Source organism: Chinchilla lanigera, unplaced genomic scaffold, assembly GCF_000276665.1.
Source record: "Chinchilla lanigera isolate Chin_1 unplaced genomic scaffold, ChiLan1.0 scaffold00023, whole genome shotgun sequence".
Taxonomy (NCBI): Eukaryota; Metazoa; Chordata; class Mammalia; order Rodentia; family Chinchillidae; genus Chinchilla; species Chinchilla lanigera.
Window position 1 is genome coordinate 21,101,516 of NW_004955424.1, and position 23,668 is coordinate 21,125,183.

General features: G+C 35.5%; 1 protein-coding gene across 1 annotated transcript in view; it reads left to right on the top strand.

Annotated features, from left to right (window-relative positions):
* Wdpcp (WD repeat containing planar cell polarity effector) overlaps positions 1-13,286 on the top strand; it is a 391,210-nt gene extending 377,924 nt beyond the window's left edge. Inside the window, exon 17 of the mRNA XM_013514684.1 lies at positions 13,245-13,286. Within this exon, the coding sequence (XP_013370138.1) occupies positions 13,245-13,271 (27 nt within the window). The 3' untranslated portion in view covers positions 13,272-13,286. The remainder of the gene's footprint in view (positions 1-13,244) is intronic.
* The last annotated feature ends 10,382 nt before the right edge of the window (positions 13,287-23,668 follow it).

The window sequence follows — 23,668 nt, forward strand, 5'->3', positions numbered from 1 at the left end:
AAGATCCAACATTTTTAATTTGTGGGGAATGAGAGGTTCTTTGGCACTGTGCCACACTATTTTCTATGACCCTTAGTCCATCTCTGTCTTGTAATACCAGGAAGAATAGCTATTTATAACAAATATGTCACTTTTGGCTAAAGTGGTAACATCAGCAATAATAATAGCATCAAACATAGCCTAGAAAATTACAAACTGAGGTAACCATTAATTTGTCACCTTTAACTGTGTAAACTAGATTTGTGGGTATATAACAAAATCTGAAACAAATCACACTCAATATGTCAATTTTTCCCTCAGGGGTTAAAATTTCAAATGAGTTAGAGAGAAAATAGAGAAGTCAAAGAAGAGAAAGATATTAGAAGTAAGGTTGGAACAAAGGTGTATCATGTTAACTTTGGGAAACTAGTACAGAAGACTGGTAAGAAAGAGAAGGGAGAGATAAAAAGAAGAGCAGACCAGAAGGAGAACCGAAAGAGACTAAAAACCACATTCATATTCATATAGAAACAGGATCAAGCAACTAAGGAGAAAAAAAAAAAACAGAACAACAAAAAAACAAAACAGAGGGAGGAAAAAAGTCCACTTCCATGTTTGTCTCTGCTGTCACTGGTAGACAACATGTGGAGACAGAATCTGGATGCATGCTGATTTATCCTAGCAAGCCAGTAGTCCTTTTGGGGTGGGGTGGGGTAGTAATAATCTCAGTAAGCCTGCACTTTCTGGCCAAGACCAGACTCGGTCTACAGATATCAGTATGCCTTCTGTGGTCCTGAGTCTAGGTGGGAGACACTAGGTGGAGCCAGCAGCGCTCTGAGTTCTGAGCTCAGCTGGCCCCTCTCCAAGATGGCTCCTGGCCAACTGCTTTCTCACATGGGATGACTGAGCCCTCAGCACTCAATGCCAGCTAGTACAGTCCTTCATGTCTGCTGCTCCCCTTCACTGCTGCATCTCTGCATTGAGGCCTCTGGAGTCACCAGCAGTTACAGTGTGTCCACAGTTTTGAACTGTTCCTCTCACACAGTGAATCCCATCTCAGGGAAAAGGCTCCACCAGCTACCTCCCTCTTCACTGAAGTTTCTCTCTGAGAGAGAAAACAGAGTTTTCCCTTTACTCTGTCTGTGGACTTCAATTCACACTTCAGATCCTTCCTTGGTCCATGGGACTCACTTCCCACCTTCTAGTCTTCCTTGAATTGCTATATTTCAGCATCTGGATGGCAACCCATAGAGGGGTTCTTTCTTTACTGCTTACTATTCTGCCATCTTGGTCAAGGTTTCTTATAAGTAGCACTCCAAATTGGAAAAAAGTAGACTGAAAAAATAAGAAGGTGGCTCACTAAAAGAGCTGAGATCTTCACAGTAGAAAATATAAAATAGCTAGATGCCAGTTGTATTAGTTTGGGTTCTCTAGAGGAACAGAATCAATACAAAAACATATGTATAATTTTACAAGGGAATTTATTCAGCAGGCTTGCAAGATCATAGGTAGGAGAGTTCACAGTGGCTGTCTATGTGCCAGAGAGCATGAGAAACCAGTAGCTGCTGAGCCCAAGAATATGGAAACTACAGAACAAGAGGGATCAAGGATGCAGCACCAATCCAAGGTTAAAGGCCTGTCTGGAAGCTCAATGGACAGTCACCAATGTGAGTCTGTGTTGGAAGGCTGAAGATAGTAGAGATTTGGAAACTGATGTGGGTACCAGCAGCAAAGCACTCACCACTCAAGAAAATTTGAACTCTTCAAAACAGGGACCCTCCTTCTTCTTTCCCTTCTATTCAGAGTCAAGCCTATTATGTTGGTACAACCCACAATCGGGGTGGGTCTTCATCACCTTAGTTTGCTGGCCTATATGTCAATCATCCACAGACACATCCAGAACTGTGTTTTGCTAGCTAAGCATTTCTTACTTCAGAGCTGAACAATACATTTGAACAAATTGGTATAATAGACATCTACAGAGTATTCTAGCCTACTACAACAGAATACACATTCTTCTCAGCAGTACACAGAACTTTCCCCCAAACAGACCACATATGAGTTCATAAAACATGCTAAAATAAATACAAAAGAATCTAAATGAACCAATGTATACTATCAGATTATAGTGCACTGAAAATAGAAATCAACTGCAAAAGAAACCACAGAAATTTCATAAACACCTGGACATTAAATAACATTCCTGAACACGTAGTAGGTCATAGAACAAATCAGGAAAAAATTAAACAATTTCTAGAATCAAACAATAATGCCAGTACAACATACGAGAGCCTATGTGACACCATGAAAGGAGCGCTAGGAAGGAATTTATTGTTGTGAATGCTAATATTAAAAAAAGAAGCAAGCTCAAATAACCCAATGCTTCACCCCAAGGTACTAAAAAACAAGAAATGTTCAAACTCAAACCTAGTACAAGGAAGGAAATCATAAAGAGCCAAGCAGAAGATAATGAAATTGAGGCTAAGAAAATAATATAAAGAATCAATGAATCAAAAGGTTGCTTCTTTAGAAAATTAAAGAAAATAGGCAAATATTTAACAGAATTTACCAAAAGAAGAAAAGACCCACACCAATGTAACTTTTTTATTTTTTATTTTAAAGAGACTAGTAAAAAAAAAAAAGAATAGCAAAATACCAACATCACAGACATAAACAAAATAAAGCAAGAACATTAAAAATGATTCAGGGTTTCAAAACAAAATGATAGGAATTAACAGTGATTGTTATATTACATATTGTTATCTTCAACTAAATTTCTCAGATTACCAGATGTAAGAATGGAAGATTGTTCAAACCATTAAAGAGAATTTTAAAAATTATTTTAAAAAACATTAGAGATGATACAGAGTTTCACTAGACACGATGGTAGGAATTAACCAATGGTTGTTCTATTGCATATTGTTGTCTTCAAATCAGTTGCTCAGATTACCATATAAAAGCATGCAAAATTGGTCAAAATATAAAAAATTTTAGGCATTAACTGTTCCTTTCAATAAACCACCGGACATCAGCAGTACAGTTATCCCAGCTATTTTTCTATGTATATGTGTGTATATATCCTTATATGATATGTGTCTATATATTTTTTTCTGCCTTCCATCTTTCTTTTTTTTCTTTCTTCTTTCTTTTCTTTCCCTCATCCCAGTTGTTCCTTCCTTTGAGAACGCCAATGCAATTATAAATGAAAAAGGTGAAACCACAATGGACACTGCCTAAATCCAGAAAATAATTAGTAAATACTATAAAAAATTGTACTCTTGAACAACTGGACAAATTCCTAGACACATATCAATTACCAAAACTAAACCAAGAAGACATTTAAAAAGCCTCAATAATGAATAAAATTGAGAATAAAAAACCTACCAACTAAGAAAAGCCCAAGACCTGAGGGGTTCACTGCTAAATTCTACAAGAACTTCAGGGAGGATATAGTGCCAACACTTCTCAAACTTCAAAAAAAATTGAAAGGAGGGGCTGGGGATTTAGCTCAGTGGCACAGTGCCTGCCTGGCAAGCGTGAGGTCATGAGTTCTATTCCCGGTACCAGAAACAAACAAACAAACAAAAAACAAAAATGAAAGGGAAAGAGTACTTTCAAACTCATTTCTGGAAGCTATCATTACACTGATTACAAAACCAGACAAAGACTCAGCTAAAAAAAAAAAAAAGAAAAAGAGAAAAGAAAAAAAAAAAACTACAGAGCAATCTCTTTAATGAATATGAACACAAAAATCCTCAACAAGATATGGTAAACATAACACAAGAAGAAATCACCAAAATATTTTCTATATGTCACACACAAAAAAAGAAATCATCAAAAAGATCATACATCATGACCAAGTAGGCTTCATCCCAGGGATATAAGGATGGTTTAACATATGCAAATCAATACATGGAATACACCAAACAAACAGAAACAAGGATAAAAGTCACATGATCATCACAATACATTCAGGGAAAGCCTTTACAAAATCCAACACCCATTCACAATAAAAACCCTGAAGAGAGGCTGGGGATATAGCTCAGTGCTGGGCAAGCGCAAGGCCGTGAGTTCGATCCCCAGTATTGCAAAAAAAAAAAAAACCTAAAGAAATAGGTATAGAAGGATTTTATCTTAACCTGATAAAAGCCATTCATGATAAACCTGCTGCCAACATCATATTAAATGTGAAAAGCTGAAACCTTTCTCTCTAAAATCAGGAACAAGGCAAGGGTGTCCACTACACCACTCCTATTCAATCTAGTACTCAAAACATTAGCTAGAGCAACCAGGCAAGGGAAATACATATAGAAAAACATGACATGATCCTTTACACAGAAGACTCAAAAAGTTCCACCAAAAGACTACTAGAACTAATAACTAAATTCAGAAATGTGACAGGATACAAAATCAACACACAAAAATTGATAGTGTTCCTCCATAACAATAATGAACTCATCAAGAAAGAAATTAGAGAAACAATATCATTAAAAATAGTATCAGTAGCCCAGGCTGGTCTTGAACTTGCAACGATCCTCCTGCCTCAGCCTCCCAGGGGCTGGGATTACAGGCACGTGCCACCATGCGTGGCTTCCTTTCAGTTCTAAAAGCTTTTTTTCATGTATTTTGAATCTCTATTGATAAGTGCACAGATATTTAAATTTGTTAGTATTATTGATGAATAAAACCCTTTATCATTATAGAACATCCCTGGTACTTTTCTTTGCTCTAAAGTCTATTTTTCTGATTTTCTTTCTAGCGGTGCTCTACAACTGAGCTACATCCTTACCCTTTTATTCTTGTACTTTTTCATTTAAGGATCTTGCTGGCCTTGAGCTTGTCATCCTACTGCCTCAGCCTCCCAACTAGCTGGGACTACAGGCATGTACCATTGTCTCTGGTTATTTTTTCTGGTATACATATAGTTACACCAAACATGTTTTCATTAGTATTTTCATGATATAGCCTTTCCATCTTTTTCCTTTAAGCTATTTGTACCATTATATTTAAAGTTTCTTCTAGATAAATATAGTAAAGTATATTTAGTATTAATTCTGAAAATTGTTAACTTTTAATGATTTTACTTATACCACTAACACCTAACGTAAGTATTATTTAAATTTAGATTTAAAACTATCATTTTTTTTGCTCCTTCAATTTTTATTCTTGTGTCCCATTTCATGCCTTTTTAATTATCTGAGCATCTTTCAGTATTTCATTTAACTTGATCCATTTTGTTAATACTATACATCTACATACACCTTTGTTTTTGTTATTGCTATTGTTTTCATTTTTGTGTGTGTGTGGTATTGGGAACTGAACCCACGACCTTCATACTGAGTTACATCCTCAGACGTTTTTCTTTTTTTTGACAGAATCTCACTAAGGTTCTGAGATAACCACACTGGGCTTGGACTTGCAATCTTCCTTTCTCAGCTTCCCAGAGTGCTGGGGTTACAGATGTGTACCACCATACCCAGCTATCTGTAATTTTTTTAATGGTTGCTCTAAGGATCCAAATAAAACACTTAACTTTTCAGTCTTCTTAGAGGTCTATTTTAACAATTCAAGTGGAATATAAAAATATTAGATCATAGAGGTCCTTTTACCTCTCCCTCTAGGTTGTAGTTATCTTAAATCTCTATACATTAAACCATTAGTATTTTTGTTTCAACTGTCAGGCATACACTGAAGAATTCAGAAAAGGAACTATCTATCATATTTACCTATTTATCATTCTAGTTGAATACACAAATGAGCAGGTTGGTGCAATTGAAATTGTCTGTTTATATATCTCAGTTTGTTCCTCAGCTCTGCCAAACAATTCTTCTTAGTAAGTTTCCTCACATTCATTAATTTCTTCAGATCTCACATTCTGCTATTTTCCCTGTATTCTCAGCAAATTACCTTGTTTTCTAATTTATAGATAATAAAAGACATCAGTCAAGAATTCTTCACATTCTTGCCGTCATAGTTAAATGCATCTGGATCCATACCTATCCATTTCCAAGAGAAGGAATAAAGGGCTAACCAACCAACTAGCTGCCTGAGAACCAGGCTATAGAGACAATACAACCTCACTGGCATTAATTGATAATAAGGGACTATTTAATGTAGCTACTTAATAAGCAGGGAAATGTGGACTGGTCCCTAGCACCCCGTCAAAGTTCATAGCATTTGAGGAAAAAAAAAAAAAAATAACATAGAATACTCCTTGCCAGCACAAACCTGTCTCTATCAAATATTTTTGCAAACTATATCTTCTTATTAGATTGTATGGTGATCCCATTACACCATCAATCTTTATCCAGATGACTAACAGTCACTTGAAATTGACAGTCACAATCTGAAGAAAATTTGAAATTAAACCATGCAATGCATGGTGCTATTTACCAGAAACAAGTAATTTATTTTTTAACCTACATTTGAAACCTTTAATATGCCTCATAGGAAGCTGTCTGGTTCAGAAAACAACAGAAGAAACTGATTAAAGAATAAAATACAGAAAAATAAAAAGCATACTGCCTACACAAAAACCAAAAAGAAAAAAAAATTTTAAATATAACAAGAGTGCTGGGGCTGGGGATTTAGCTCAGTGGCACAGCACCTATCTGGCAAGTGCAAGGTCGTGAGTTCGATTCCTGGTACCGGAAAAAAAAAAAACAAAAAACAAGAGTGCTTCCTTTGGCAGCACATATACTAAAATATTACAAGACATTCTGACTTTTAATTTATGCAACAATTTTAGCGAACAACAATTTTGTGCCAGGTACTCTGCTGTGAAATCAAGGATACAATAAGACAAACAAGGTTACTGCTCTTAGATGATTTACATTCCAGGAGATATTAAACATGTAAATGAAGATAATATATAATAATGAATATTCTTTTAAAAAAACAGAGAGATATGATAGAATGGGGCCGGAGAGACCATTAATACAGCTAGAAACAAGGGAAAGCTCCACTGAAATACAGAGGACCAAATGGATGAATAGGAACCATCCATGCAAAGATACAGTGAGGGGGCTGGGGATTTAGCTCAGCGGCAAAAGCGCCTGCCTGGCAAGCACAAGGTCGTGAGTTCGGTTCCCGGTACCGGAGAAAAACCAAAAATAAAAAATAAAAAAAAAACAAAGATACAGTGAGGAAACAGAACATTCTACGCAAAGGGAAAAGCAAAGCCCTAAAATGAAAACAACCTTGACCTTTCAAGAACACACAACAAAAATAAAAACACATTTCTATGGCTAGAATATAAGAATGAAGGAAATAAATTGTAGGAAATGAGTTCAGAAAGATAGGGAAGACTCAAGATCAAGAATGGACCACTATCTCAATTCTTCATGAGGGTGAATAATGACATCTAATTTTAAGTGACAGGGAAACAACAAATCTTGAAATATATACATATGTAAGTTAAGCTGTTTAGCTATGTTCTCTGCATGTCGTACATCTTTTATTATATACATAAAGAAGTATGCAATTTTTTTACAGGAAAGTCAGTACCTTATCTTGAATAAAATATTGAACAAATATTTGAAGGAGTCACCATTTAGATTTTCCTTTCAATTTTGGTATCCTCATTATGGAACCAGAATCCTTCACACCTCTGGAATGCATCTCTGGCCCCCAGAGACTCTGACACCTTATACTGCTATACTGTATAAGTGAAAGGTGTCTCCTCCAGGTATACAATCTCTGTACCAGGACACAAGCTTAGCAGACAAAGCACAAGATTTCAGTCCTTCCCCACCCACTTGGCCCAGCCTCCTTAGGCACTACCATTTAAAGTGGCCTTACTAACCACCTCCCTAAACTCTTATTCCATTGATTAGTAATCTCTTTCTCCTGTAACTTCCACTACTCTTCTACGGTAAAGTGCACACACATCAGGAACTGTCCAAAAAGATAGGCTTTTTCCCTCAAGAAATGTTGAGCATTGCTGTATATCTATCATTATGTATTGCCAAAAGCCCGATGGCATGCTGAGGCTTTGAATTTTTTTAAATTGAAGTAGAAAATCAAAGTTATAATAGATCAAAAGCTCTCATCTCTTTATTAGAAACTACATGTATCTGTCTGAATAGTTTTTAAACCACGCATACACCTAGTTATTTGTAACCCACACCCCACTTCCTATGGGTGTGAGATATATCACAGTTTGAGAATGAATTTTTGGATCATCTATATAACTCCAACTACCATATATCTGAATCTTGGCATTACAGCTAATTATGCTGCCAAAAATAATGATGCAAAAACTGGCAGAGATGCTGATTTGTCTATCAAGAAAATCTTTTTAAAATAATATATTTTAAAATCTCCTAGTCAGCACTTAAAACTTTTAAGTCTTTCTAAGCAGAATAGGTACATTAAGCTGAGTGTGATGGCAGATGCCTGTAGTCCCAGCTATTCAAGAAGGTGAGGAAGGAGGATACCTTGATCCCAGAGATTCAAGACCAATGTGGGTAACATAAGAGACCTTATCCCTTTAAAGAAAAACTTAATATAGACACGATCAATTTTTCATTACAACTGGTAAATTAAGAAAATCATTAAGACTAAATTTAATAACTAATGAATTAAAGTTCACATGTAAGATATAATCTCTTATTTATATCATATTAGTTAACTTCAAAATAATTTATATTAATACTGCACAAATTGTGATAGTACAAGTTGTTTACCTCTCCCTTCCCAAGCTTTAAAAAAAATTCACATATTATAGGGGCCTGTAAACAATTTTCAGCGTATTAAGCACTGGAATTTTGGTCAGGCTTTCAGACTGCCTGAAGTATTCTTGTAGCACAGAGAGAATTTAGGTTTCAAAAATAAGCCATAGCCTTTGAGATAAAAATCTCAGCTTACTGGTGTGAAGGAAGGATTTTATCTAGCTCTTGTTCAGCCATTCGTACACCAAAACTGGCCATTCTCATGCATCACTGATTTGATCATCTCAGATTCCAGAGATAAATGAACCCTCAGCTACAAAATGATGTTCTCTTGTAAGAATATAATAAAAGTAGTTCAATTTTTAAAAAAATTAAATATTACTAATAACGCCTTACCCTAAAAACAAACAACTTTTCCCTAAGTATCCACTGACTTTATATAAAAGGTCATTTATATGGCAAGCAGATATCTTAAGGGAAAGCTTTTTAAAAGTACCTAGGTACATATAAAAAAATACACATCATGCATATTATATAAAATCATATAACCAAAAGAGAAAATGTCAAATTGAAATTAAATGTCAATCAGAAAATTGGTTCATCCTGATAAATCCTAGTACTCTGTGAGATTGAAGAAGTGGGAGGATTAAAAATTCAAGTTAAGCCCGGGCAATTTAGCAAGACCCTATCTCAAAATAAAACAAAAACAAAAAAGCTGCAATAGAATGCTAAAAGGAAGGGTTCTAAGCAAAGAAGTTATACAATTAAACCCTATTCTGGGAGCCAGGCCTGGTGGTGCACGCCTGTAATCCCAGTACTTGGGAGGCTGAGGCAGGAGGATCGCTGCGAATTCAAGGACAGCCTGGCTACAAAGTGAGCTCAAGGCCAGCCTAAACTGCATAGTAGGAACCTGTCTCAAAAAGACTAAATAAATAAATAAATAAATAAATAAATAAACCCTATTCTGATCTGTTTTGATTTTGGAGTTCAATGTGAAGGACCTGGGTTCAATCCCCAGTACATGAAGGAAGGAAAAAAGGAAGGAAGGAAGGAAGGAAGGAAGGAAGGAAGGAAAGAAGAAAGGAAGGGAAGAAAAGAAGGAAGGAAGGAAGGATGGGAGAGAAGAGGGAAAGGAAGGAGGGGGAAAATGAAAGGGAAAGTAGGAGAAGGAATAGGGAGAAGACGGGAGAGAGAAAGAAAAAGAAAAAAAGATTGGCTCAGGAAATCTTAGAAGATAAAAATATAGTAAAATTTTAGAATATGAGTGACTTGTTTTTAGTAAGGATTTGATCATATTTTGAAACAAGTCATGAGCTGCACTGTTACGAGTTTTAACAATATTCAACTCTATCAAAAATCTTCAGAGCTAGTATGATGGCACAAGCCTGTAATCCATTACTTGGAAGGTTTTGGCAAGGTCAAAAGTTCAAAGCCATCCTGGACAACTTGGGAGACCCTGTCTCAAAATAAAATAATAAAAAGTGGTAGGGATTTAGTTTGGTGGTAGACAGCCCTTGGGTCCAATCTCTACTGAATGATTTTGCTTCAAAATCATTTTGAGGAGAGAGATGAGAGGGAAGAGTTAATTAGCCGTTTTGATAGCTGTTGAAACTGTGTGATAGGCAAATGCAGGTTCCCTATAACATTTCTCCATTTTGTCTCTTAAAATTACTAAAATAAAAAAAAACAAGAAAATCTAAAAATATGCAAATTGAAGCAGAAAATCACAGTTTAAAAATTTTATTGCTGTTAATTCAAGAATCACCATAGAGAAGTCACTCTATCCAAAAGGAGTGTACTGTTACGCAGGTAAGTCAGGCTCTACCTATTATCTCCTAGAATGTTATGGCTTAGATCTAAAATGTCCCCCAGAAGTATCCTGTGTTCAAAGGTGGGGCTTTCAGAAGGTGAGTGTGTCCTGAAGGCTCTAACTTTGTCAGTGGATTAATTATTGATGAGATCATCATCTGTTTCTATTGGGAAATGAGGGCAATTGAGGAGATGAGGCCCAGCTGCAGGCAGTGGGCTATGGGAATGTGACTTTGTGGACTATATCTTGTCCCTGGCCCCTTCCTCTCCAGCTCTTGCCCGTGTCTGTGCTTCTTGGCTGCCATGAGCTAAGGAGCTTTGCTCTACCCTATCCTTCTGCCATAATATTTTGCCTCACCTCAGGCCCACAGCAAAAGAACAAGTTGTCCACATGCTGAAACCTCTGAAATCATGAGTCAAAACAAGTCTTTCCTCCTCTAAGTTGATGTCAGTATTATGTCACAGGGATGGAAAACTAACATACAGAGCCACTAATCAATAATAGGCTAAAGGATTCTTCTGTCTACTTGCTAAAGATGTCAAAAAATAACACTTTGAAGACATAAAAGCTCATTCATTTGCTCAAAAAATATTTATTAAGTACTTACTATGTGCAAGACACTATTTAAAGCAGTGGTACTACATATGTAAATAGAGCATATAAAAATCTCTACAGAATTTACACTCCAGTGGAAGGATGTGAGCAGATAATATAATAAACAGGCTGAGTGTGGTGGCACATGCCTGTAATCCCAGCCATTTGAGAGGCTGAGGCAGGAGGATCACAAGTTCAAGGTCAGTCTGGATAGTTTAGTAAGACACTGTCTTAAATTTAAAAAGGCCTATATATAGCTCAGCACTTGCCTAGCATGTATGAGGCCTTAGGTTCAAGCCCCAGTAATTTTTGCATATTTTTTAAAGACTGACTGAAATAGAGGCAGGCAGGCAAGCAGACTGTTGAAAGGTGGTAAATGCTATGGAAAACATAAAACACTGAGGTAGGGGATGAGGTGGCCCTCACTGAGCAGATGACATTTTAAAAAGAATGTAAAAAGACAAAAGAAAGTGAGGCCTGTGGATATCTAGAGGAAGAATCTTTAAGACAGAGGGAATAGACAATGCAATGAACCAAGACAAAAGTATGTATGAGATACTCAAGAAATAGCAACAATGCCAGAGGGGCTGGAAGAAAATGATGAAGTAAAAAAACAAGAGAGCTGGGGCTGTGGCTCTTTTGCCTAACATGTGCTGCGGCCCTGGATTCAATCCCCAGCACTGTAAAAAACAAGACCAGTAGAACGAGAGGTTAGAAAAATAAGGTGAAGGACAGGTAAAGGATTAAACAGAGCTTTGTAGGCCACAGTGAAACTGTGACTTTAAAAATGCATGAAATAGAATACTAAAAGAAAAGGTTTTGAGCAAAGAAGTTAAACAATTAAGCCCTATTCTGATCTGCTTTGATTTTGGAGTTCTAGACTAGCAGACTAGTTGTTTTCTTGCCATCATCCACCCTGTCTGATAGTCAATTTCCCATCAAGTGGTGACTACTCTATCCCAAGAAAAAACACTTCTTAGTCATTGATAATCCCCACTTGGAAATGAGAGGAATGGTCACCTCCAAAAACTGACCTACCCAGCTATAAAACTTTCTTTTTGGAACTAAAAATAACTTGAATTAAAATGGCTTTTTAGATTGCATAAAATGGCAAAATAACTGATTTCATATCGATTAACCATGATTAAAATCTAAACTTAACTCCTTAATGGTTTATTAATCAAAACACTGATTTCTGGCAACCCATTCAGGACCCTCCTATCTCTCAGGAGCTATTTCTATTCCCCATCCTTGGTCCCCATTTCTTTTCTCCAGTGAATTTTCCTACTCATAAAAAAAAACACTGTGATTTTAATTTGACATTTTGTGATGTTTGTAGTATTTAACAGCTTTTTTAAAGTGTATAAACTTTAGACTTCACTAACCAGGGTTCTCTCTTTGTTCAGGATATCATTTTGTATTTTTGTCAGGTAAATGAACCTCTAGGTGTTAAAAAATGTTTTAATGTGATAAAAATATATACCAATTCCTCAGGATGAATATATTTATTATATATTGCAAACACATACTAAGAAAAAATGTTTAGACCTAAAGCCTCAGAATTATCACTTTATTGGAATTTTCCTGGGATATCTAAAAGTCGTCCTTTTTTATCTGCTTTTATTTTGAAACATAGTCTCACTGCTAGCCCAGGCTGGACTCAACTTGAAATCCTCCTGCCCTAGTCTCCCAAGTAGTGCAATTACAGCTATACACCACCAGGTCTGAATCCCTTTATATATGAAAGTAAATACTTACCTATCAATATTGAAAGAAATATTCTAAAATTATCAACTACATTTTAATTGCAAACCCTTGGATTTTACAGAGATGCGGAAATTGTTATGGTAATTAGCAGTTACTTTTTGTTCCTCTTTACTTTTGTACCCTAGCTAATCAACCTAGGAGGAAGCAAGGTAGATTACATGACAACCAGTGTTTGCGTACCTTTCTTTAAAAATGATGATAACATACAGCCTAGCATGGTGGCACATGCATGGAATCCTAGCATTCAGTAGGCTGAGGCAAGATCACTTAAACTTTGAGGTCATCCTGGGCTACATACTTAGCTCACGGCCAGCCTGAACTACAAAGAGACCTTGTCTCCAAATAATGACTGACCTTGTCTCCAAATAAATGAAATGAAATAAACCATACAAGTAATCTATCTTCTTCCTCTCTTTTTCCAGGAAATGTTCTTTTCCAATTTTGAATGAAGCAACTAAAGTGGCAAAGCAGTCAAACAAAATTCTCATCCCCATCCCTACCTACCCTTTTTAAGTGGAGGAATTTGATTGCTGAGGGAGGAGTAACAACTGTTTTTTCAGGCAACATTTTAAATAAACTTCCAGAAGCAATATGTAATCAGAAACTGCCTGCTCTGGCTGACACTTGTCTCCTTCTGTCTGTGAGCAGGTAAGGAAATGACTGCCTTGGTGTGACAGAGGGAATCAGGGTCACCTACCTGATGGGATATCCTGCCAGGTCTTTGTCTCCAGAGCTGGTCCTAACCAGACAGAAATCGGAGTTTTGGAAGATTCCTTTAACAAGCAGGGCATTTTCTTATCTATTATATTGTTTCCCACTGGGTTCTTCTACTGATTTGCCTTATGCAAAGATGCCCCCAACTTTTAAATGGTGAGAAAAGCAATGAGCCATTTAATTAAACACACTTGTATTTTTTCCCTGGCTGGAGTATCTTACCTCATAATGGGTGGTGTTCCTAGACAGCTGCATTTAAGATAACTCAAACTTTATGCTTTTCTTTGTGGGTCTTAGAGTAGCAATAACGTGGTCCTGTTATTAACACTCCACATCCACCATCTTAGTCTGTTTTATATTGCTATAAAGGCATACCTGAAGCTACATAATTTATTAAAAAATGTATTTCTTATAATTCTAGAGGCTGGGAAGTCTAAGGTTGAGGGGCCCACATTTGGTGAGAGAATTCATGCTCTCATTTCATGGAGGAAGATAGAAAAGCAACAGAGTATATACAAGAGAGGTAAAGGGTAGGGGGCAAATTTACTTTTACAACTAACTGCAAATCCACCCATGACAATGATATTAATCCATTCATGAGGGCTCTTGCATTATCACTTCAGCCCCATCTCTCCCCAAACACTGCTGCATTAAGGATTGTTTCCCACATAAGCTGAGCATGATGGTGCACACCTGTAATCCTGGCATGCTGGGAGGCTGAGGCAAGAGGATCCCCAGCTTGGTTAATTTAGTGAGATTCTGACTCAGAATTTTAAAAGGGCTGTAGATATAGCTCAGTGTGAAAGCCTTGGATTCAATCTCCAGTACAAGAGGGAAAAAAAGTTTCCCTATGTGTTCATAAACTTTGGGGAACACATTCAAACTGTTGCACCTACTTTGCCATCCTAGGACAAACAAGCTATTACTCCACTGAACTCAGAGGAGATCTTTTGCAAATGGGAAAGAAACCAAGAGATGAAGGGAAGGGAAAATGAACGGAGGGGAGAAGAAAGGAAAGTTAAAAGAATTGAGATGGTCATGGTAACTATCTCTTTGCTTTGGTGTCAAAGTTCTTCATTCAATTCCCCAAACTTTTTACTCTTGGAGACAGACTATGTGACATTTCCCTGTATAAATCTAAGTAAGACCCTATCAGTAGTATGTGGAAAAACAGTTCTTATGTTTTATTCACCATGTTCACTCCAGTTACAACAGAAACCGATTGCTGTTAACTAGGATTATCTGGAGCATTTGTCAATTATTTATCTTTTCTTAACCCTCTGGAACTGTTGACACCCCACTGAATATATAAAGAAAAAGACCAGTATATGTTCTTGTTAAAGGACAGGAGAACATTTTCTATGGTGTTATAAGTGTGTAATCTGCTTTTGTTGGTCAGATGAACCTTTATTGAAATATTTTCTCTTATGCTTCTCATTTTTTTTTCTCTTATGCTTCTTAACTAGCTGAGCATTACACTACACCACTGTTGATATTATCTATAATGTCATGTGGGTGATGGACACTGACACTATAGCCCACAAACTAGGTAGTCCCCAGATCTTTTTAAGCGTTCCAGAAAGTTCTCTGGTTAAAGATCAGTGCCACATCTGTCAGGAAACATAGACAATCTCATTAAAAGTGATATTTCTACCATGCTTAATGTTCTTCTGCTTCTGTCCCTTAATGGTTCCTTGAGGGCTTTGATGATTAGAGAAGAGGCACAAGACACCACCTCATTCTAGGCCTATTTGTTTGGAATAGTCAGTATCACTGCAATCCTCAAACCCTTCCAGTCACCAGTTGCCTTGGTGATGTCAAAACCTACTTTTTTGATCTGATCGTTTTGCTTCTATTACTGATGAAAGCCAAAGTGTTCTAATCTTTATTTTTTCTATGGTATTCATGATTTTTTAACTTTCTTGTATAATCACCACAGATTTCCTAGTATCTAGATACTCTGAAATTTAATAATTCTGTATCTTTGTGATAATAATGTATGTAATTTACAAAACTATAATGTTTGTCAACAATAAACAAAATCATTTGTTCTCTTGAAGTAGCACTTTCCTGCAAACTTCTGTACTAAATTTCTGGACTTCACATAAACAGAACATAAGCGTTCCCACACACTTACTCATATTCTCTTCTGCATTTTCATTCTCCTTGCCTTTTTCATGATCTTCAAATGTGCTTGACATTTCGTCATAGAACCTAACATTTTCAATGTTCATTGTGATGTATTTTTATTTTTATTTTTATTTTTTTATTTTTGTCTTTTTGAGACAGGGTCTCGCTACAGTTCAGGCTGGCCTTGAGCTCACTTTGCAGCCCAGGCTGGCCTCAAACTCGCAATAATCCTCCTGCCTCAGCCTGCCGAGTGCTGGGATTATAGGCACATTCATATACTGAATGATAACATATCCAATGTGTACATAATCCCCTCATGAAATTTTAAAAATACTGACAAAACAAGAATTTTAACAATCCACATATTTGAGATCTCAGGACATCTAGCACTGGCCTATTTCACAAATTTTGGTCACTCCATCTTTCTTCCACTTTTAGGCTGATAAACAACTGCAACTGTGTAGTAGAAGCTTTTCATAACTTAAGAAACTTTAAATGTTTTTGATTGTTTTAGAAATTTGGTGGGGGGATTCATGGTTATTATAATTATTAGGAATGGTAGGTTCCAACTGATATTTAGTGGGCAGAAAACAAGAGGACAGGACATAGGACAGTTACACAAAACAAAGAATTGTCCCCATCACTTTCAGCTTATGCATAGTGGTGTATGGAAAAATCTCGCTTATAATTATGTAAACCTATACTCTAACACCGTATTAATTATAAACACAACAAAGACTTGCATAGTATTGATATGTGCTGAATTTTTCAGGAATGTAAAATTTTAAAACTTTGTCAAAAGTTGTTTCCCATTTCAGAAAATTGCACTTGTAAAAGAAACACTACTTGTGATATTTTTCAGTATGAAAACACACCTCGGGGCTGGGGATTTAGCTCAGCGGCAAAGCACCTGCCTGGCAAGTGCAAGGTTGTGAGTTCGGTTCCCGGTACTGGAGAAAAAACAAAAAAAAAAAAAAAAAAAAGAAAAAGAAAACACACCTCAGTTTGCATCCATAATTGCCTCACAGTGATTCGGTATAAAGGACAAGCATTTGACTCCTTCATAGTGCTGTCCAATGTTGTCTTGCCTAAGCATTTACATCTTAAAATATCTAAAACTTTATTAAATCCATTTCCTTTATTGCTTAATATGATTTCAGGTATTCTCTTTTCATATTGGCTGCATAGAGTGCATTGTCCATTCTTCAGGATAACAAACTAGGTGTTACAAAGTATTTATTTTTTAAAAGGGAAGTGTTCAGTTCAATGAGATTGAGAACTGTTGTCCTATAAATTTTGTTTCACTAGAAGTGAGGATTTGAATTAATGCAACTTATAATTGATAAGAAATGATTAAACTACAAAATAGCAAGGTCAAGGTACACATTGGAAAATATAGTGTAGTTAAGATAAAATAATCTATCAGCAGGCCTTTACTATATGCCTAGCACTTGATTACACTGAAGAACAAAGAGGTATAAGATATGACTCTGCCTTCACAGAATATACAAAGTAGTAAAAAAAAAAAAAAAACAACAAGGCAATAGGAAAAACAAAGAACTAAATGCCAGCCCAGCACAGTGGTGGGCACCTGTAATCCTAGCCAGCATGAGGAATTTAGAGGACCCCATCTCAAAATAAAATAAAAATGGCTGGGGATATGGTTCAGTGGTAGAGTAGTACCTGCCTAGCATGTGTGAGGACCTGGGTTCAGGTTGAGAAGATAGAACTAAATACCGAAGAGTTATCCATGGAAAATTTTTTTTCATAATTAATTAAACAATAATCTTAGGAACCTGGGGTGGTCAGAATAAGGTAGACCTTCATTTGTGCATTCCCTAATTAACTGGGTAACATCAACAAGGTCTATTTACCATGACAAAGAGTAATTGGTCTAATTGCTAAGGGGGAGGGAGAAAGGACGATATTAGATACCAGGAGAAAACAGTGAGGAAGATGTAGAATAATGCAAGTTAAAGTCTTAAAAGTCATAGGAGCCTGAATTTAAAGCAATGGACAAAATGAAGTCCCTATAGACTCACTACAAGAGACACTAATAAAGATGAATTACTTAAGATAAGCCTGATAGTAATATATAAGACAGATTTATGGAAAGACAAATATAAATGACCTCAGGTAGTGGAAGAGTTTGACACACTGAAATTAGTTAAATAGTAGATTCGATGAAATTGAAATGATCAGTCTGAATAAATAGATTTAAAAGTCAACATTAATAATAGCTAAATCTTTCATCACCAGAATAAATGAGCTCATAGAGAGAATGAATATGGAGAAGATAAGTGGTGAAGACAGGGCCTTGGGCAATACCCCCAGGTTAGAAGACCAGAAGAAGACAGAGTAAAACAATCAAAGAAAATGCAAGTTACTTTACAATCAAGTGATAAAAACTATGGAAAGATTTTTTTTTTGCCAGGCAGGTAGCCAAAGCTAAAAATATACACAAATTAATTCTTAAGGTTTAAGAAAGTTATGGACTACAAAGTTGTGATAGTCCACTAATATGTTCTCAGAAAATTTCCTAAATCTTTAGGTTGATATAAAAAATCATAACCCTGTATATAAGCAACATATACATATATACATCTTTCCACAAAAGGTCCAACAGGAAGACATACTCATCACAGAAAATGGATTTTAAAAAATGGAGTCAGTCATATATAGATGAGTCAACTGACTCATAGATGCTATTATAAACTTTCAGAAAATAACAGTAAGCAGAAATGAGCTATAAACCCATCAGTCATCAGAGAAAGTTGCATCATCATAAGAATTACTCTGACTCAATCAAACAAAGAAACTGCCTAAAGAGCAGTCCAGTTTAGTGCACAGATTTAGTTGTATGCATGGCAACAGTAACAACTGCAGAGGTGTCTGTACTCTTCAAAAGTTATTCTTGATTGATATGAAACAGGGAGATAGATCTTTTACAAAAGGAAGGGGACTAAGAGATGGAGGTGGGGAGGGAAATGGGATGAAAAAATTAAGATGTATTATGTACATGTACCAACTCCCCAAAATGAATCTTATGATTATGTACTGCAAACACGTACTAATAAAAAAGAAAAAATATTCTTTATTATCTATATGTAAAATGAAACTATTTACATTAAGGTTCTCAAACTTATGAACCCACTTCTAGATTGTTTCAGTAGATAACTCTTTCTGAAATTAATCAATGTGCCATCATGACTAAACATTCCCAATTTTAAATGCTGACTACAGTTGTCATCTATGAATGTGCAGAACTCTTTTGAATAGCATAAGCCATGTCCCAGTTTACAGTTGCTTTTCAGGGAGGATCATTCACAGCATTTTCCTCCACTCTTAATGTGTGTATGGTAATTACATGGGTCCATAAAAATGAAGTCAAGCACAAAGGAAACTTTTATAAACTACACTTCCATTTTCACTTCATGTTGATTCCTAAATTACAAAAATACTCCATGTACATGTATTATAGTGACTAATAAATTATACAGCTGGGCATGATGGTACACACCTGTAAACCCAGCACTCAAGAGGCTGAGGCAGGACAATCATTGTGAATTTGAGGCCAGCCTAGGGTACATAGTTCAGTGCCAGCCTGAACTACATAGTGAGACCCTGTCTCAAACAAACAAAATGAAAAACAAAAACAAAATTTGTAGAATGCTGCTTTCACTTTCAGGTTTCACTGTGAGACAGCGAGGGACTGCCTCCTAGTGGTGGGGCGATTCTTGGCTATCCCTGGCCCCACTTCTGTTTCAACATCAAGCCTAGTGACATTCTCTATAACAACCTATCAAGTTCGTCCCCTCTTTCCATCTTATATGTTTCCCTCTTATGCCTAATAAATAAACTTCTGTTTCCAAAATCAAATCAAGTTAATCAAAAGTGTATCCCAAGTATGAATGACTACGTGCCATATGGAGAGGATTTTATTTCACACACAAAAAAAACAAAACAGGTTTGACCTCCCTAAATATCAGGAAGAAAACAAGTGTGCCAGCTTTTTCTACTTCTGTTCAATACTGTACTAGAATTTCTAGCCAGAGAAATTAGGGAAGAAAAGTAAAATAAAAGGAATTCAAATTGCAAAGGAAGAAGTAAAATCATCTCTATTCACGGATGACATAATGTTTATATGAAAAATCCTAACCACATAAAATCTATTAGAATGAATAAACAAATTCAGCAAAGCTATAGGATGCAAAATCCACATGCAAAAAAATCAACTGTATTTCTATACATTGGCAATGAAAAATCTAAAAAACCTAAAGAGCAATTTCATCCATAATTGTATAAAAATACATCTGTTAGTATAACCACTATTTAAGAAAAACAGAAAACAAGTGTTGGTGAGGATGTGGATAAACTGAAACTCCTGCATATTGCTGGGAACAAAATGATATAGCTATTATGATAAAGTACAGTATACAGTAGCTCAAAAAATTAAAAATTAAGTTCCCATATGATCCAATAATTGCATTGCTGGATAGAAAAGAACTAAATATCAGTGTCTCAAATAGATATTGGCTGTTATAAACTGAATTGTGTAAGCCTGACCCAAAATTCCATATATAGAAGTCCTAACCCACAATATACTTCAGAATGTTATTTTTGAATGTAGTGCATTTTAAAAGATAATTAAGGTTAAATGATGCAATATGGTAGCATTAAATCCAATATGTTTGGAGTTCTTATAAGAAGAGAAAACCCCAAAGATATGCACACATACCAAAAAGACCACACTGTGCAAGCAAGGCAAGAAGAAAGCCATCAGGAGAAACAGCCCTGCTGCCCCTTTGATTATGGATATCCATCTTCTAGAATGGTGAAAAAATAAATTACTGCTATTTAAGCCACTCAATGGTGCTTACTGCTGTTTAACATCACCCTAGTTGTGATATTTTGCTATGGCAGGCCTTCCTTGAAAACTAACACATTTTACAAACTCATGTCCACAGCAGAATTAATCACAACAGCAAAAAAGGTGGAAGCCACCCAAGTTTCCACTAATAGATGAGAAGAAAAAATGTAATGCATATACAGTGGAATATTATTCAGTTTTAAAAAGGAAGAAAATTCTGACTCATGCTGCAACATAGATACACCATGAGGGCATTACACTAAGTAAAATAAGATAGCCACAAAATGTTAAATGTTGTATGACTCCACTTATATGGGGTAGCTAGAGGTAGTTAAATTGTTAAGAGACAGTAAGAGTAGTTACCATGGGCTAGGGGAAGGGGGTTTTGGAGAGTTGTGCTGTAATTGATATAGAGTTTCCATTTTGCCCAATGAAAAAGTACTGCTGACTGCTAACTCTGTGAATATACTTAGAAATAATGAACTGCACATTTAAAATATATAAGGCAGTAAATATTACTTGTACTTTAAATACATAATTCTTAGAAAAATACTTGGGTATAGGTATTACCAAGCATGAGACTTATACTGAAAATTGTAAAACATAGCTGAAAAAAATTAAAGAGGTAAATAAATGAAATATCCTATGTTCATGGATCTTGACAGGTTTTATACTGTCAAGATGATAACACTACCCAAAGCAATACAAAGATTAAATGCAAAATTTCAATAACAGCTTTTTCAGAAATAGAACAACTCATCCTAAAATTCTTATTAAATTCTAAGGGACCTAGAAGAGCAAAACCAATGTTGAATAAGAATAACCAGATGTGGTGGTACATGCCTGTAACACCAGGTTCTAGGAAGACTAAGGCAGGAGGATCACAAGTTTGAGGCCAGGCTGAGCAACTCAGCAAGCTGCTGTCTCAAATTTTAAAACATAAAAAGGACTGGTGATATAGCTCAGTAGTAGAGCACTTCCCTAGCATGGGTTCAATCCTCAGAACTAAACCACAAAGTTTGATGACTCACAATTCCAACTTCAAATTGTACTACAAAGCTGCAAGTATACCTTAAAAATCATCCTTAACAAAAGCTACAAGAACTAGATGAGAGGATTCTGAAGACTCCTAATACAAAGAAACGTTAAATGTTTGTGGAGCTAGAAATACTAAGTATTCTGATTTGATCATTACACATTGTACAGATATAGTCAGTTATCACACAATACTCTCATTAATATATAACATTATGTGCAAATTAAAATTTTAAAGAAATAGAAAGGTTTAAGAAGCTAAAAGAATGTTAAAGTAGAATTTCCATTACAACATGACAAGAGTACACACACCTGTAATCTCAGCACTCAGGAGGGTGAAGCAGGAGGCTCACAGAGCAGCCTGGGCCACAAAGTGGGTTCAAGGCCAGCCTAGAACACAAAATGAGACCCTGTCTAAAAACAAACAAATAAAAACAAAAACAAAACAAATGGACAGGAACAATCACACTGCATACTACATTCTGGCTACTAATTTTCAGGAATAACAAACAAAAATTGTACTATTGAAGAAACTAAAGAATCTCCTAAATGCAAAAATTGACACAACAAAAAATATGCTTTCAAAAGAAACTAATGTACAAAAAATATGTGAAGTAATGGATATAATTCCATAGTGCATACATACATCAAATCATGTTGAACATCATTCATATATACAAATATTCACTAGTCAATTAAAGAATATTTTAATAAAAGCTGTTTTAATTATAAGTAATTAATTATAATTTTAATTATAAGTAATTAAAACAATGGTGGTACTTGCACAGAGACAGACATACAGACCAATGCAATAGCCAGAAAGAAACTTTCAAACATGGATCAAATGATTTTTTATAAAACCTTCTAATCCAGAAAGGACAATCTTCTTCACAAGTAGTGGGAAAGATGGATATCTACAAGCAAAATAGTAAACTAGGCTCTTACCTTATACCATAAACAAAAACTAATACAAAATGAATCAAAAACATAGGGGCTGGGGATTTAGCTCAACGGCACAGCGCCTGCCTGAAAAGCTCAAGGTCGTGAGTTTGATTCCTGATACTGGAAAAACAAAACAAAACAAAACAAAATAAAAATCAAAAACATAAACTCAAAAACTTCAAACTTTTTGAGGAAAAGAATTTGGCATTGAAGTTGGCATTGATTTCTTGGATATAATACCAAAAGCACAAGTAACAAAAGAAAAACAGATATAAACTGGACCTCATCAAAATAAAAATACATAAATAAAAGGATACTACTATCAGCAGAATGAAAAGCAATCCTTGGAATGGAAAAAATATTTACAAATCATGTATCTGAAAAGGACTTAATATCCAAAATATATAAAGAATTTCTACAACTCAAAGAGAACGACCTGATTAAAAAATGGGCACAAGACATAAACAGACATCTCTCAAAAAAAAGACACTCAAATGACCAAAACCAACAGGGACATGAAAAGATATTCAAAACATCAGTAACCACTAGGGAAATGCAAATCAGAAACACAATGAGATGCCTCTTCCCACCCATTCAAATAACTTATAAAACAAATAAACAGAAAATAACAAATCACAACAAGGATGTAGAGAAGTTGAAACACTTGTATATTGCTGGTAGAAATGTAAAATCATACAGCTGATACGGAAAACAACATGGTGGTTCTTCTGAAAAATTAAAAATAAAATTACTATATGAACCAGCAATTCCACTTCTGGTATACACCCAAAAGAACTGAAATCAAGAACTTGACCAAGTTTTTGAATATCCATGTTAATAACAGGAGTATTCACAATAGCTAAAAAGTGAAAACAATCTGGATGTCCAACAAAGGATGACTGGATAACAAAATGTGGTAAATATATGTCATGGAATACTTAGACTTAAAAAGGAAGGAAATTTTGATGAATGCTGCACTATGGATGAACCTTCAAGACAATATGTCAAGTAAAATAAGCTATATACCAAAGAATAAATACTGTATAATTTCACTTACATGAGAATCTAAAATAGACAAATTTATAGAGTCAGAATGTAGATTAGAAGTTCTGAGACTCTAAAGGATGGGAAATAAGAATTGTATTTAATAAGACA